The sequence below is a fragment of the Salvia hispanica genome, chromosome 3, assembly GCF_023119035.1.
Source record: "Salvia hispanica cultivar TCC Black 2014 chromosome 3, UniMelb_Shisp_WGS_1.0, whole genome shotgun sequence".
NCBI classification, from domain to species: domain Eukaryota; kingdom Viridiplantae; phylum Streptophyta; class Magnoliopsida; order Lamiales; family Lamiaceae; genus Salvia; species Salvia hispanica.
The window spans coordinates 38,975,359-38,992,485 of NC_062967.1; the positions used below are offsets into that span (position 1 = coordinate 38,975,359).

The 17,127-nt window shown below is 32.3% G+C and overlaps 1 protein-coding gene across 1 annotated transcript; it reads left to right on the forward strand.

The window, feature by feature from the left end:
* The first annotated feature begins 9,080 nt into the window (after positions 1 to 9,080).
* On the forward strand, positions 9,081 to 10,458 carry LOC125210126 (senescence-specific cysteine protease SAG39-like). The gene is made up of 2 exons (XM_048109702.1): positions 9,081 to 9,420; positions 9,878 to 10,458. The coding sequence occupies exons 1-2, from the start codon at positions 9,081 to 9,083 to the stop codon at positions 10,456 to 10,458; spliced, it is 921 nt and encodes a 306-aa protein (XP_047965659.1).
* The last annotated feature ends 6,669 nt before the right edge of the window (positions 10,459 to 17,127 follow it).

The window sequence follows — 17,127 nt, forward strand, 5'->3', positions numbered from 1 at the left end:
TGTGGGTGTTACGAGAGGTCCGTAATTAGCGACTCAAAGTGATCGATCCCTACGAATGACCTGATTTTAATGAAAAATTAGTAAAATAAGAGAGAATGAAGAAAACTAAAGTATGTAAACTAAGAAAGATATGGGAAAAAAATGGGTAAAGCATGAGAGTGAAACATTGCATTTTTAAAAATCAAACTATTTTTTGTGGACTTCCTAAAATGATAGAATAAGATTATTTTTTTACGGACAGAAGGAGTGCAATTTTTAGTTGGTCTACAGAGTAATCTTGGAAGAATTCAATCAATTCGTATGTTCTTTATTGAATTATAGTTAGACGCCCACATACTGTTTGTCACATACTACCAAACTAGATTTGTTTGTTTTTGGTTGAATTCGTGAGAATTTTTGTTATGCAGATGTCAAATTTCGATTAATTTTGGGATTTCAACTCCTGAATTTCTCGTTTCCATGATCAAATCCAATTCTTTAATGCTTGGGGAAATTTCACGCGAATTCCTGTATCCTTGTTTGGTTCTTTAATTATGTATCACCCTTCTGATTGAATAAAAGGCTTGTTCAAATTTTATTTGATTTTCAATCAAATAAGAAACAATTGCAACAAAGCAGTAACTCAATTTTATTAGATAAATAGAGTACTATGTAAATGACTCAATTCTGAGAAAACTTTTCAAATGACTGAACTATACGAAAATGAAGTACAAGAAAAGTACCAAATCATAATCTAGACATGCATAACAAACTATTTCCTACATAAAAACCCAAACTTGAAACAATTCACAAACGAACAACATTTTAACCTATCGAAAAAACCTCACGTGCATGGATTAATGGATATATGTTACGGTGAAATTTTTTGAGGGTTTGAGAAATCAGTGATAGTGAGAGGAAGGGAACCGGGAAGACCACGGCCCACGGGAACTGCAAGATTGTAGAACTAGTAAGTCACGTCTTGCATCAATTTGCCTCTGTTTATATTTTTAATACTACTATTAAAATTTGCTTCTTTTTCGAAAGTCATATTTAAATACGCATTATATTTATCTAATTTATCCATTGTTTGTACAAAAATAGTGGATGACGTTTGCAATTATTCGTAAAAATTACTCCACTACTCTTCTGATTTTTTTATTTATAATGTTAACGTTTATTTTTACTAAAACACTTAGAAGTCTCAATAAATGAGACGCTGACTTTTATTGGAGACGTAGTAATAGCATACTCCGTTTTTAAAAATAACATTCTTTTCATTTTAATCGTTTTTTAAAAATAGCAACTTTCAAACTTTCTATTTTAGAAAATCTTTACACCTATAGACATCAAATTTTATTTAACACTTATACCATTACAATTAACAATTTAAAGTGGATCCCATGATCCATAACATTAATTTAATTACTTTTTTCTCCCTCTTTTTACTTTACCAATTTTTCTCTCCATCTCTCTTACTTTATCAAATTGTCATTAAAACTCGTGTCGTTTCAAACCTCCCTATTTTTAGAAAACGGAGGGAGTATGTTATAAGTATATTTGTAGCCATACTAATATACTTCTCCATAAGTAATTCGTAACAATAGAGTTTTAACTGAATTTCAAATATCACAATTACATACTCCTTAAGTTTGTGATTATGAACCATAAGATACTTCTATCAATTATAGAATATAACGTTAAAAATAATCCAAAATACTAAAAAAACTAGAACCGTAACACACATACACACATAGAAATCGGGTACCCGTGGATACCCGATCGAAAACTATTTTCGGTACCCGATATCCGATCCGATGATTTCGGGTATCTAGTTCCGATTTTGGGCAGTTGGGATCGCCAAATACTTTCCCTACAACATCCCTACTCCACCTCCAACATTCTACTTGTATATTAATTTTATTTTGGAATATTACAAGTTTGATGCATGCTATGTAATTTAGTCTCAAATTTGGAAAAATCGTGTATTGACTACAATGGGCAGAGCCGGCATGAGAGCGCACTGCGGTGCTGGGAGAGGAGAGGGCCGAGAGCTCGCTCGGGATCAGACAGAGAGGGAGAGGCAGCGCCCACGGCCAGAGCAGAGGCAGGATAGGAGAGGGAGGTGTGCGTTCATGGTTTTTAAATTTTTGTGGTACTCTAAAATGTGACTTTCAAAATTACATTTAGCTTATTAAATTTTAAAAAAAATAAAAAATTCGGGTATACCCATCGCTTAACCCGATACCTGAAAATCCAAAATAAAATCTCACTACCCGTCACGGCATCTCTAGGATAGTCTTGTCTATCCTTCATGCAAAGTAATCTTCCCACACCTCTTATTTATCCTATTTCAAATTCAAATTGAAGTTAGGTGTGTTCAAGATCTTCCCCACTACTAATTTAAGCAAAATTAGGTTGAAATCGCACATTTCTTTAGATGTTTTAGCTATTAAACCTAGTTTGTGAAGTAATTAGAGTGAAATTGCTGAAATTGGGACAAATTATAAATGGGGCAACACTTTGATGATTTTTGAATTTTTGCTGATTAAAGAAGTTCAAAACGAGTTTAGTTAGTCATTATCTGCCTCAATTTTCCGAATCAGATATGGTTAATTTGGTTTGTGCATCGCTTCTTTCACCTAATTTTCTTTCAAGAATATCGCCATAACAGGAATTGCAAGAATTAGTGAAGTTGTTTGCTTAATAGATGGAGGTTGATTAGAGAATAGAGAATGCTTTTCTCATGGGACGATAGCCAATCCTCTCAATTTTCTATATGTGTAAAATACTTAGCAATCAACATAATTTACTAATATAACTATTATATATGTGATTAAGATCAACCAAGCGAGAAGCTATGCATGGAGCTTCGAGATTACGTGGAGGTGAAGACTTGAGCTTGCACAGCTGTCATGAAGCTGTCACTTGTAGTTAGTTTAGATGAGTTTTATCTCTCTGTACTTGTTGTAGCGACACCAAAGCACTTTAGTATATAAGGTGCTCATACTTGTTTTGTGATTCATTCAAAATCAATAATCAAAATCAAGTTCTCTCTGTTTCGTTTCTCTTCATCTAGCATTATGATGCTATCTTTACAAACTTGTTAATAACCATAGACAATTCTTATATGTTATGCTGGTGTTGAAGACCAAATAAAATGTTTTCTGGTTTGTGTAGTTTAACCACAAGTAATGGAAAGAAAGGACAAAGTAAACCATACAAACTTGTTTCCTTATCTTCAAAATCGAACATGGTAACTGGATTATGCAAACTACAATTTTGTTTATTAAGAAATCTACCTCGTCCGAAAATTTGATACGGTTCTTATTTTGAGTCGTCCGCGAAAATTTGATCAGCTTTACTTTTCATGTTTTGGTATGAATGCAATATTATTCTTCATTCCTCTTTTAATATGTTGTCTATGCTTACTTCTTTTACTCTAATGCAGCAGTTACGACTGTCAAAGGATGAAAAAAGTGTAACAAAAATGTTCATATGCAAGACGAACCAAATATATCATAACAAAGGTTGAAAACTAGTGAAGGTAACAAGCATATAAATAATGATAGTTGTTATAAATAATGATAGTGAACTGATTATTCTCGGATTTGTTGTTGAAAATGATTTCCTACTCTTGATTTGACTAATTTTGCACCACATCCTTAAATGAGATTTGACTAATTTTCCCTTTCTGTAACGTTGTTGTATCTTGCTCGTAGCCACATTCTGGAATTGGGACCATAATTACAAGTACAAAGTTGTGCATCCATTTTCTGACATGTGTTCCTCTTCCCATTTGGTTGTATTTCATTCTTTGATAGTTTATTTCTTTCAGTTTTTAAATTCTTCTGGTATATATTATTAATGCATGTTTTTAGATAAATTAAACCAATTCATTAATTAATATTAATGCATGTTTTGGAAACTATTTGATAATTGGTTGGGCTAGGAGATTTCTTCACACTTTGGGCCAATTTCATTAATTAATAAGTGCAATGTAGTGGGTCGATAACTTTGGTCATTACATGGACTGAGGTTCATATTAATTCTATGTTTTGGGTTTCAGCAAATAATTTTCTTTCGAGGGGCTAATAGTTGAGAAAATTCCAAGGTTCGATTATTTTATGTGATGAGCCGATACATAAATTCCAAGAGAACTAAATAATCTCCGATATATTTAGCCCAAAACAGTTTAATCTAAGGAATTAGATGTCGAATTACACAACGTTAATAATTAAATCTCCTGATTTAATTAATGCAATGAATTTTTCTAGAAATAAGAGAAAGAATAAAATGACCACACATAGGATGCATTCATGTTTAAATCTAATTAAAGTAATAATATTTTATTTCTAAAAGAGGCATCTTCGCATGTCAAATAAGTCAGAGTCAGATTTTTTACTAAAGATTAAGCTTTTGAGGTGGACATCACTCAACTGTGGCTAACAAAACTCTTTCACGAAAAACTATGTTTTCAACATGTGCCCACTGAGTATATCAAGTACTCAGCCCTACATGTCTTTTCCAAAAGTGCAGGTTGAATGTGAACGAGAGGTGGTGGTGTTGAACCTTGGATTGGATAATTGTGATAATAATAGTCGAGCTACATTATTAGTCTGGAAATCTAAATTATTGACTAAAATCTGCATTATTAGACTAAAAAAGTTATTCCATATTATTAGCCGAACTACATTATTAGACTAAAAATCTCTATTATTATATGACACGCCGTATTAATATAACCGTTATATTACAAGATCTAATGGATTGACAAGTGTTTTCTGTTTTCCATATATTTATAGCTAAGATATTAATACATCCCTGTATTAGAGGTATGATCCGTTGCTAACTTCCTTTAAGTTGCTAACTCTGCTAACTCATCAATGCAGTCTATTAAAGATATCAACATGATAACATTGAAATGTCAAAGTTAAACTCAGTTGATATTTTAATGTACAGTGTTGACATTTTATATATACTATGTTGATGAGTTAGCAAGTTAACAATTTAATAAAAAGGTTATCATTATAACGTACCCTATCTCAATATGTTTATATTAGCAATATATGTCTAATTTAAATAATTATGATGATAGAAACATAAAGTAATCAAGAGCTGGCTTCAATAACTTCAAAAAGTAATTCAGGAAGGGGCAACAAGAGGAGTGCTTATGAAGGTGGGCGATGGTGCCCAAGCACGATTCTGGCACAACTTTTGGATGGGTGAGGAGAGCCTAAAGATTCTTTTCCTAGACTCTTCTTGCTATCCAAACAGAAAGATGACTATATTAAGGATATTAGAGAGTGGGAAAATAGGTTTTGGACATAGAGATTTAGATAGAGGAGGAATCTGTTTGCTTGGGAAGAGGAGGCGGTTGGGGATCTCTATGTAGCCGCGGGCCATTTTACTGTGAGGGAAAACACGAGTGATGTGGGGATTTGATTTTTTGATAAATCAAACATATTTTCGGTTTCTAGCTTTGATTTGTAGGTTAATAAACTCATGTGGATTGAGCATTTAGAATCTTTATTTGGCAAATCGTAATATCTTTAGGACCACTTTTGACCATACTCATTTTCTTTTATAATAACTTTATTATATACTTCCTAAAATTAACCGTCCCTCGTTAAGAGTCACACTTTTCCATTTTAGTCCGTCCTCAATTAAGAGTCGCACTTCATTTTTACCATAAATAGTAAGTATGTCCCATATTCCATAACTGCAATTCACTCACATTTTATTATAAAACCAATATAAAAAAATGGGTCTCACATTTCACTAACTTTTTCAACCAACTTTTCTTTACATTTTTTAAAACCCGTACCCGGTCAAAGAGTGACTCCTAATAGGGGACGGAGGGAGTAGTATTTTTTATTTTCTCAAATTTGTCCAATTATTTTACTTAATTCAATTTTTATTTTATTTTTTCACTCTTTATATCACCAAAATGTATACTTTTTTCCATTTCAATAAATATTGTTATTGTAATAAATCTTTAGCATGCATATGTATATTATACTTGTATTAGTAATAAGAGTAAAGGCTAAAATTGGTCCTGAGCATATGACCATTTTATGATTTTGGTCCTAAACTTTATCTTTTGAATTTTCCTGCACATTTCAAATCGGATCACAATTGGTCCTACACATTTCAAATCGGATCACAATTGGTCCTAAACTGACGGTTCCGTTAAATTGTAACGGTCAACATCTTTGAACACGATTTTGACCCAATTACAATCTTTAAACGTGATTATTAACCCTCAAATTACATTCTTAATTATTATAAGCAACTTAATATTTAAATCACATTATCTCTTTCTCTCCCTCTCCCATTTCTTCCCCAGTTGATTTTCTCTCTACTGTACTTTTAAAGAGGAACACCCCCAAATTGGAAAATTCAATACTCCTCCCGTCGAAGTGCAGCTGCCCCACCGGCGGCGCGAACGCGTGCGCCAGCGTCCCCAGCACGCCGTCGAAAGGCTCCCCGTCGCCGCTGAAGAATCCGATCCTCAGATCCGCGCGGTTGAACGACATCGTCGCTACAAACGTCAGCGGCGTCACCTCCGACCACCGCTCACAAAGATGCCTCTACCAAATCGAAGAGTTGTTTCTCTGGCGCTAATGCATAGGTGAGCTAGCTCTTCCCCGGCGGCCGGCGCGGGCGGTTGGGGAAGTAGGAGTAGTGCGCGACGTGTGGATTGTTGAGTTTGCGCTGTAGGTGTTCGACGATTTTCCTGAACGCATCGTGGATGATGTCGACGTTGCCGCAGTTGGGAGGATGATTTGCTGGCGTCGGCGCGTCGAGCTCGCCGGTTTGGTTGAGGTTGAAGTTTAATTGGTAGTTTTTGACTGTGGATTCAAGGAATTCGAAGAAATCGTCGGAGGAGGTATTGATGTAGCCGAATAGATGGAAATGCTTTTTGAGGCTTGCTCTCCGGCAGCTGTGGAGAGCGCCGAATGCATCCCTTCGAAACTTTTAGAATAATGAAAGCTGGAACCTGGAATTGACGAAAACTTATTAGTAATATTTGCTCAAACTTATATCTGATTTTAAATGAATATTTGCTAAAATAATTATTAGGGAATTAATTAGTAACTTAAAAATTAGAATTAAAAGTCTAATTTGATTAAAATTGGATTAAATATGTTGACTATTATTTAATTGAAGTGAAACAATCCCTAAACATATTATCTAATTCTAATTTTAAAAGAATATTTATAAAAATAATTAGGGAATTAATTAGGAAGTAAAAAATCAGAATTAAAAGTTTAATTTGGTCAAAATAGGGATTAAATCCGTTGACCGTTAGTTTTTAACAAAAATGTTGACGGAGGACCAAAATGATCAAATTTCCATATGTTCAGGACCAAAAAATCCAAAAGATAATGTTTAGGACCAAAATCATAAAATTGGTATATGTTTAGGACCAATTTTGGTCTTTACTCTAGTAATAATTTTAAAGTTACTTTATACTTAAACAAATTCTTAAAATTATTTCGATGATGACACTATTCCATATGTATCTCTAATTTATATTGTTCGTTCTCTAATTATTTGGAGTCGTTGACATTAAACTTATGCAACAATTAATAACAACAGTTTAGATCCTCTAAAATTAAAATTCTGCATTACTGGATTAATTGATGTTTTGAGAAAGTTATGCATAGTGTATTTATAGCTATAAATTATACTGTTACATAGATTCAGATCTTCAATTAAATTTTTAACATAAAATGCCTATTTATAATGATCTAATAAATGCCATATGTTCAATTTTATAATATCTTCAATTAATTTTAAAGAAACATAAACTGCCTATTTATAAAGATCGGGTATACACAAACCATTTACATTTGCTCTTGTTTTTTTTATTCTATTACTTACAATATAGTACTAGTACTTCATCATATTAATTGAGATAATTCTTTTAAAGATGAAATTTAAAAATATATATATAAATATATAATTTTTTAATCTTTTCATTCACATCAGTTGCCTTATCGGTCTGTGAATTAGGAGCTTACAAGGCAAATAAACATACCCTAATGAAAATAAATTTCCACAAATCACAATGCCTTATCACCTTATCGGTCTTTGAATTCAATGATTGGGATTTGATATTAATACTAGGGTATCAAACATTAGCATGTACTTAGGCATATCACGTTTAATCGTTTACTTTCTTGCATGTAATGCAGAAAATAGTGGATAATAATGTGTAAACAAAGATAAGGGGATCACTTTACCAAAAAAAAGATATGGGAATCACCGTGAATTGGTGATTAGAGAAAACTCGTGTTAATTATGGATTAATTATAGGGTTTAAATCAACTTACCATGATTTACGGGAATATAATTATAGAAAATATTAAATTAAATACTAATTACAATAATTAGGGTGTGACTGCGGAATGATACGATTTAAGAAAGTATGTATGACTGATACTCATACCATGTAAACAAAGATATAGGAATCAACATTGATTCGAGGAAACGTGTATTAATAGATTGCATATGCGATGCGTACAACTTCTTCCTATGATTTTAGAAAATATAATTATAGAAAAGATTAAATCAAATACTACTAACTACACTAATCAGGGACGAGTCAAGTCAACAATTTTCCCTTATTAATATAACAATTTTTATTTCAAGAAAGTACGCTCAATTTATGTTAAATCATAAATTGAATGCAAGTTAATCAATAAACGGTTTGTGTATGCTCGATCTTTATAAATATATAGGCAGTTTATGTAAAAAATTAATAGAAGATATTATGGAATTGAAGATATCATTTATTAGATTTAAATGTGATGGATGAGCTCATGGTAACTCATAAATCAATTGATGCCCCACATAAATTTTGAATAATAACCGAATCCACATTTAATTTAAATCAATAACCAGCTAAGAGGTATAGCCATAAATAAACAATACATAACTTTCTCAAAACATCACACTAGTCTATAGAATCCTCTAAGAAAACATTTAATCTCGTAATGTCTTCCAATAAAAATTGTTATCATGCAATTCTTTTGTGTATTTTTGCAACATGTTATCATGTAAAATTATCGTTGTCTTATAGTGAGGAAAGCATGTCTATAAAACATGAGAAATGGATGGCTCAACATGGATTCTTCTATGAGAATGAGGAAGTAAAGGAAGCTCGGTTTCAAATATTTAAAGAAAATGTGCGGCTTATTGAGAGGCATAATCAAGAAGGGAATCACACGTACAAGCTTGGAATAAACAAATTTGCAGATCTAACAAATGAAGAGTTCTTTGCTAAGTATGCAAAAAATTCTATCGCATCGCTTAAGGTAGCATCATTGAATCAATCATCTTTTGTATACAAAAATATGAAAGATATACCAGCTAGTTTTGATTGGAGGGATCACAATGCTGTTACAGCGGTTAAGGATCAAGGAAGATGTGGTTAGTTCTCTGACTCTATGACCTATTGTCTTCTATAGTAACAGTACAATGCATTATAATTTATATTATGATAGTTATGAAAACTTTAAAATGAACCATATGCAATCTGCATAGTTCTCATAAGTTTTAAAAATTTATTTGAACCACATACTATATATGTGTGTCGGGTGTTTATAGTGGACAAATCAGCTACCTAGCGTGTCCTCTCTGATCACCATTTGTAGATAAATTTCTCCAAGTTATGTTGATGTTTTTCCAATGGTAGGTTTTTTTCTTCATTTCACTCTAATGTGTGTGATAACATTTAAGTCTTTTCCATCCTTTTCTTATATATAGCTCAATTTTTAAAAATGAATATGCATGCTTTTAGTTATGAGCTCAAAATACAATTTTGTTTTTTTTAGTAAATTCAGTCATTAATGGGGAGATGGATATCTCGCATAATTTTCATATGTAGGAAGTTGTTGGGCATTCTCAGCCGTTGCTACTATTGAAGGCATAATAGCCATCCGATCAGGCAACCTAAATGAATTATCAGAGCAACATATTTTGGATTGCAATTACAAGCACGAAGGCTGCAATAGTGGAACACAAATTAATGCAATTGATTTCGTTATTAAAAATGGAGGTCTAGCATCTGAGACCGACTATCCTTACACGGGAATTCCAACATCATGTGCCAATAACAAGCAATCTTCTCTTTCCTCAAAGATCACTGACATTGGTTTTATCCCTTTTAATAATGAGACAGCATTGTTAGAGGCCGTAGCTAACCAACCTGTCTCGGTTGACGTTGACATCACAACCTGGCAATTTTATCGATCTGGGGTTTTGACAGGGAAGTGTGGAACTAATTTAAATCATGCAGTTGCACTAGTTGGTTATGGCGAAAGTAAAGATGGAGTTAAGTTTTGGTTAGTCAAGAATTCATGGGGACTAGGATGGGGAGAGGATGGATATATGAAACTACATAGAAATATAGATGCTAAGGAAGGCATGTGTGGTATAGCAAAGCTTGGTTGCTATCCAATTGCATGATTCTTCTGCATTTAGCTCATAGAATAGATAAGAACGATGTGTCCTTTGAATATGAAAATTTTATCATTTACAATAAGTATCCTATTTTTTACCCATTTATAATTTTATGGAGTATGTACCTTGTTTGCCGAACAAATTGTGTAAAATTTTGAACATCATGTTTATCAATTTCACATTATATAAACACGTGATGTCAAAAGTCTTAATTTATTTGGTTCGGATCCAACAATGAGAAACTTGATTTCCAAAAAAACAAAGACAACACAAATCGAAATATCATAAACAATCTATCTGTACATAATTCAAGATAGGTGCGATAAAAAGTATTGATAAGAAAACAGCTAAAGTAAGTTTCCTTAGGATAAATTAGTTGTTTGTGAGAGGACACAAATGCAAGTTAAATAATTAGAAAATATCTTTGCATCAAATTCAGTTGTTATCATACCAATTCCGTTAAAGTTAAAAATTGAAATTAAATAATCTAATTGAGTAGTCGGGTAATGTATCTTGATACTAGTTATTCAATGTTATGCTAATGTTTTATGTTTTTGAATGGTAGTATTTGACATGTATTGCACATGAATCATTAATTGATACTATTGGATCAAATTGATACATGTTGGATCAAATTGACTATTTAGTTTTTAATAGTATAAATTTTGAAACTCATAAATTTGTATGTCTTTGGCTTCGATTCTGTATGAGTTCATATATATATTTCGCAAATTTGTGTTGATCAACTGAATAATCTTGGATAAAATAAATCAATTCGTGCAATTTTTATTTTATTTTAATTGCTTTTCGATTTTAGACTAGTTGTACGCCCACCTATTGTTTGTCTAAAAACCAAACTAGATTTGTTTTGTTTCTGCTTGAATTCCTCGTAATTTCTTTTCCAATTGAGAAATGGCATATATGCATGTGTGAAGTAAATAAAAAATTTATCTGATTTTAATCCAAATATTCGACCATGACCATGTTCACCTCATTTTGCGGAGTAACTCCGAATCTAGCTCGTGTATTTCTCAGTGGTCCCTGTTGAAACTATAAAATAAAATGTAATTAGGCTTTAGATTAGAATTTTATTAGTTGTATTTGTGCCTATATATAAGGCATTTATTTGTATTTTGCATTTTAACACTTCAGTAAAATGTAGTCCATAAATGAATTTTCCCCTTTTCTCATATTTCTCTCTACAAAAGGTTTTTCATATTTTCAGTTTCTTTTTCTTCCTCCAATGGAGATTTCTCCATTATCTCAATCCAATTCTACAATTTTAACATGGTATCAGAGCGCAAAATCCGCTGCGCGCCTCTGATTACCTCTAACTTCTCTATCCTTTTGTTGATTTTCCGTTTGATATCAATAGATCTAGGGTTGGTGTTTTTTGGTATTCTGCTTTGTCGCCGGAGAGTATGTGCTCGGCTCACTGCAGTTGCTGTTTGGTGAGGTTTGCTGTAGAATTTGCCCGCTGCATTTGCGGTTGATCCTTTTTCAGGTTCTGATTTTTCTCTCTTCAAATCTCTCTGATTTTTCAATTCTGATGTTTGAATCGGTTCGTTGTTTGAATCGGTTCGTTGTTTTTTTTGGATTTGTATGATCCAAGTTTGTTTCTCTCGTTTCAGTATTTGAGATGTGATTTCTCAAATTTGTTGTTGAATCTGAATATGTTTTCAGATTTATCTCTGGTTTTCCGATTGTATGTCGGATGTTTGTTTTGTTGTTCACCGATTGTTCGGTTGAATCTATCTCTGAATTTGCTCTATTCTCACCGATGAAATCGTCGGATGATTCCTCTGTTTTTTTTTCTATACCAATTTGGTGTTTTGTTTCTCATCAATCACCAATTAGAATTGTTGTTCGTTGTTGGTGTTGTGATGGTTCCTAGTTGTTGCAACTGCAAGACCTTTCGTGGCTGTTGATGGTCTTGCGTTGGGTGGGGGATTGAAAGTTGCAATTGGTGATTTTTTGGTGTAAAGCTCTTGTTGAGCTATATTGGAGAATTGGAGGTTGTTATTTGGTTTGTGTGGTGATTTTGCCTGTACTCGATGCTAGTGAATGTTTTGAGGCAGCAAGGTTTTACCATAATATGCAGCAGCAGCTCCAATTGGTTTGCAAATGCTCAAGATGGAGTGATTTCCTCAATGAAACCAGTCTGATGTGATTGATTCTGTTGTTAAATTTTATAGTGTTTGATTGTGGTCCAAAGTATATAAAACATCACTGAACAGCAGGTTTGTGAGATTGGATCAGTTGGATTACAGACTCTCAATCCATTTATTTCAGTTGCCACAAACAACGTTGCTTGGGTATAGATAGCTTGGGCTATGATATTCATTGAAGTTGTGCTCCATCAACAATCTTTAAGAAGGTATGAAGAAAGAAACTCAAGGCCTGAAATGGTTTCTCTCCAGCAGCTCATGATGATCTCAAGGGAGAGTTAGAATAAATTTTAGATGTTTGTAGTTTGATGTTTTTGTCAAGATGGTAGCATTTTGCTTCCATCTTGAGGGAGGCTGTTGAAACTATAAAATAAAATGTAATTAGGCTTTAGATTAGAATTTTATTAGTTGTATTTGTGCCTATATATAAGGCATTTATTTGTATTTTTCATTTTAACACTTCAGTAAAATGTAGTCCATAAATGAATTTTTCCCTTTTCTCATATCTCTCTCTACCGACGGTTCTTCATATTTTCAGTTTCTTTTTCTTCCTCCAATGGAGATTTCTCCATTATCTCAATCCAATTCTACAATTTTAACATGGTATCAGAGTGCAAAATCCGCTGCGCGCCTCTGATTACCTCTAACTTCTCTATCCTTTTGTTGATTTTCCGTTTGATATCAATAGATCTAGGGTTGGTGTTTTTTGGTATTCTGCTTTGTCGCCGGAGAGTATGTGCTCGGCTCACTGCAGTTGCTGTTTGGTGAGGTTTGCTGTAGAATTTGCCCGCTGCATTTGCGGTTGATCCTTTTTCAGGTTCTGATTTTTCTCTCTTCAAATCTCTCTGATTTTTCAATTCTGATGTTTGAATCGGTTCGTTGTTTGAATCGGTTCGTTGTTTTTTTTGGATTTGTATGATCCAAGTTTGTTTCTCTCGTTTCAGTATTTGAGATGTGATTTCTCAAATTTGTTGTTGAATCTGAATATGTTTTCAGATTTATCTCTGGTTTTCCGATTGTATGTCGGATGTTTGTTTTGTTGTTCACCGATTGTTCGGTTGAATCTATCTCTGAATTTGCTCTATTCTCACCGATGAAATCGTCGGATGATTCCTCTGTTTTTTTTTCTATACCAATTTGGTGTTTTGTTTCTCATCAATCACCAATTAGAATTGTTGTTCGTTGTTGGTGTTGTGATGGTTCCTAGTTGTTGCAACTGCAAGACCTTTCGTGGCTGTTGATGGTCTTGCGTTGGGTGGGGGATTGAAAGTTGCAATTGGTGATTTTTTGGTGTAAAGCTCTTGTTGAGCTATATTGGAGAATTGGAGGTTGTTATTTGGTTTGTGTGGTGATTTTGGTTGTACTCGATGCTAGTGAATGTTTTGAGGCAGCAAGGTTTTACTATAATATGCAGCAGCAGCTCCAATTGGTTTGCAAATGCTCAAGATGGAGTGATTTCCTCAATGAAACCAGTCTGATGTGATTGATTCTGTTGTTAAATTTTATGGTGTTTGATTGTGGTCCAAAGTATATAAAACATCACTGAACAGCAGGTCTGTGAGATTGGATCAGTTGGATTACAGACTCTCAATCCATTTATTTCAGTTGCCACAAACAACGTTGCTTGGGTATAGATAGCTTGGGCTATGATATTCATTGAAGTTGTGCTCCATCAACAATCTTTAAGAAGGTATGAAGAAAGAAACTCAAGGCCTGAAATGGTTTCTCTCCAGCAGCTCATGATGATCTCAAGGGAGAGTTAGAATAAATTTTAGATGTTTGTAGTTTGATGTTTTTGTCAAGATGGTAGCATTTTGCTTCCATCTCGAGGGAGGCTGTTGAAACTATAAAATAAAATGTAATTAGGCTTTAGATTAGAATTTTATTAGTTGTATTTGTGCCTATATATAAGGCATTTATTTGTATTTTGCATTTTAACACTTCAGTAAAATGTAGTCCATAAATGAATTTTCCCCTTTTCTCATATCTCTCTCTACCGACAGTTTTTCATATTTTCAGTTTCTTTTTCTTCTTCCAATGGAGATTTCTCCATTATCTCAATCCAATTCTACAATTTTAAGAGTCCCCCGCCTACAAAGCTTGTGGCTCAAAATTTTCTGCCCCTTGCCCACGTGGCACCCCACGATAATCAATATCTATAATCTTTTTTTTTTCCTCATGTATAGGAATTGGGGAGACCAGATATTTGGTTTATCATTGTTTAAGGTATAAAAACTGACAGTAGCTCTCTTTTTGCATGCGGGTAATGGTATTCATTATTATTTTAATAAAAGTGATATTTTATAAATACTAATGTAATACCCGTGCTATGCACGGACCATTAATTTATATATTTGTCTAAATTTTAAAAAATTAAGCAATACCTGCATGAAATTAATACAAATAAATGTGTGTAATAATAATTTAATCCTATACTACAAAAAAATAGTAATAAATTCAAGAAATTCATCAGTAATATAAGACACAAATATTGTGTATGAGTATTAAACCTAAAATTAAATTAAACTAAATATTTTATATTAATTACAGAAAATTAAGAATTTAAATTTCATAAAGTCATATTCAATTTGTCAGTAGAATTGAAATATAAATTATAGTTTAATCCATTTATCACTATAGTTAATAATGTAACATATTTGTCAGTGCACAAAGTTTATCAGATTGATAATTCTAATCACAGGTTAGGCAATGTCCTAATCCATTTGTATAATAAAAATTTGAGATTTTATTCTCTTTCTTATGTTATATATTTATAATTCTATTTTTTATTATATAATTGATTTCTCATTAGTCACCTATATAAATAGGTCATTCTATATTCATTTTGCATTAACGTATTTTTTTGATTTTTCTATATTATTGCTCCAACATTATTTTGATATATTTCGTATGCGTGAATAAAATATCCATATGTACTTTGTTTTTAGTATACGTCACATAGAAATACACTGAATAAGATATTCAGTAAATGATTTAATTCTATATATTTATGTATTTTATGTAATTTTAATATATAGTAATATTTAAAAATAATATTACCTTTTATTACACCTAGAGTCCTATTTTTTCCAAAATATTATAATTGGGTTCCATATGCTAAAACTCAAAACCTAAATCTATACAGAAAATTATGGAAACCTCAAACTGTAAGACCTAATTAAACCCTTCTACAATAATTTCTTAGCATTAAATAATTCAGCCGAATACAGTTATACAAATATAAATTGAATTGAATAAATTGAGCCAATTTATATTGAAACCCACTAATTGAATTAAGTTAACCATCAAATTGACCTATTTCTATTTAATAGAGTCAATCAGGTTTTAAAAAAATGATAGCTTCCTTTCTTCAAACTTGTAGCGCCTCCATCTTCTGCTTCATGTTGAATTTTCTGCAATTTTCAAACGAAACATCAAATAGCCTAAATAAGATTATGATAGAATTCGCAATAATAGATAGCTATATAAGATTTTCAAACATATAAAGGGTTGATAACAAACGGAAACACAATAAAATATGAGCACCATATCGACATCATGGATCCATGAATACATTGTACAAATCCTGTTCGTGTTGTTATCCCAACTACTGACCTTGCAAGACCTTGCCGTTGAATGCTCATTTTTCATTATCGTCTACATGGAGTGCATTCTTATTTGCATTAAGCCTTGCACATTCAAATGACAACTGAACAAAATTTAATTTAGATAATAGAAAAAATAACACCTTCAAAGAATATAAAGACGGTTGCCAAGCAAAACTTCCTCCTTTTGTTACTCTCTTTTTTCTTCCAGTGTCATATTAATTGTATTCGAAGCAGAATCCACAAGCTCAAAAAGTAGACCTAAACACGAATAAACATAATTAGAAAGCATAAACAAATAAGAAAAGAACAAAATAAACAAATAAGAAAAGAACAAAATAGAAAACTTGGAAGAAAATGACCATAAAAATGGAGGTTGAAAATGATGACTCGATATTTAAATATACATATGAAGCAAAGCGTTGCAATAATTGGGAATTATTAGCATTTACTAATATTAATTTCAATTGCGCAACGGCAGTCACATTGATTTAATAATTAATAAATAATAATTAATATGCAATTTATATCTGATTGAATTGGGCATTACTACTACATAATATTAATACAAATTCCTAAACGCATGATTGAGATTAACTTTTTTACATTGTGGATTACATTTATAGTAGTGCATATTAAACTGCCGTATGTGATTTTAAATTTCTGAATGCATTAAATTTAGATTAATTGAAATGAGACCCAAAACAAATAAATATTTAAAATTATGCCCAAAGCTCGTCTTTTATATATGTATAGATTCTGGTGTAGAGAACACACATAAGTCCTCTTCTACATGGATATACATCCTCTGTTCGGACCGTTACATTACAGTTGGATCATTCACTTTTAATGCACAATAGTTACTTATTTATTTTATGCAAATAAAGTCCTTAGTATGATAT

Excerpts from the sequence above, each read along its gene's own strand:
- LOC125210126 (XM_048109702.1), top strand. The coding sequence starts at position 9,081 with ATGTCTATAAAACATGAGAAATGGATGGCTCAACATGGATTCTTCTAT. Across the intron at positions 9,421-9,877 it reads TAAGGATCAAGGAAGATGTG|GAAGTTGTTGGGCATTCTCA; the intron begins GTTAGTTCTCTG and ends TTTCATATGTAG.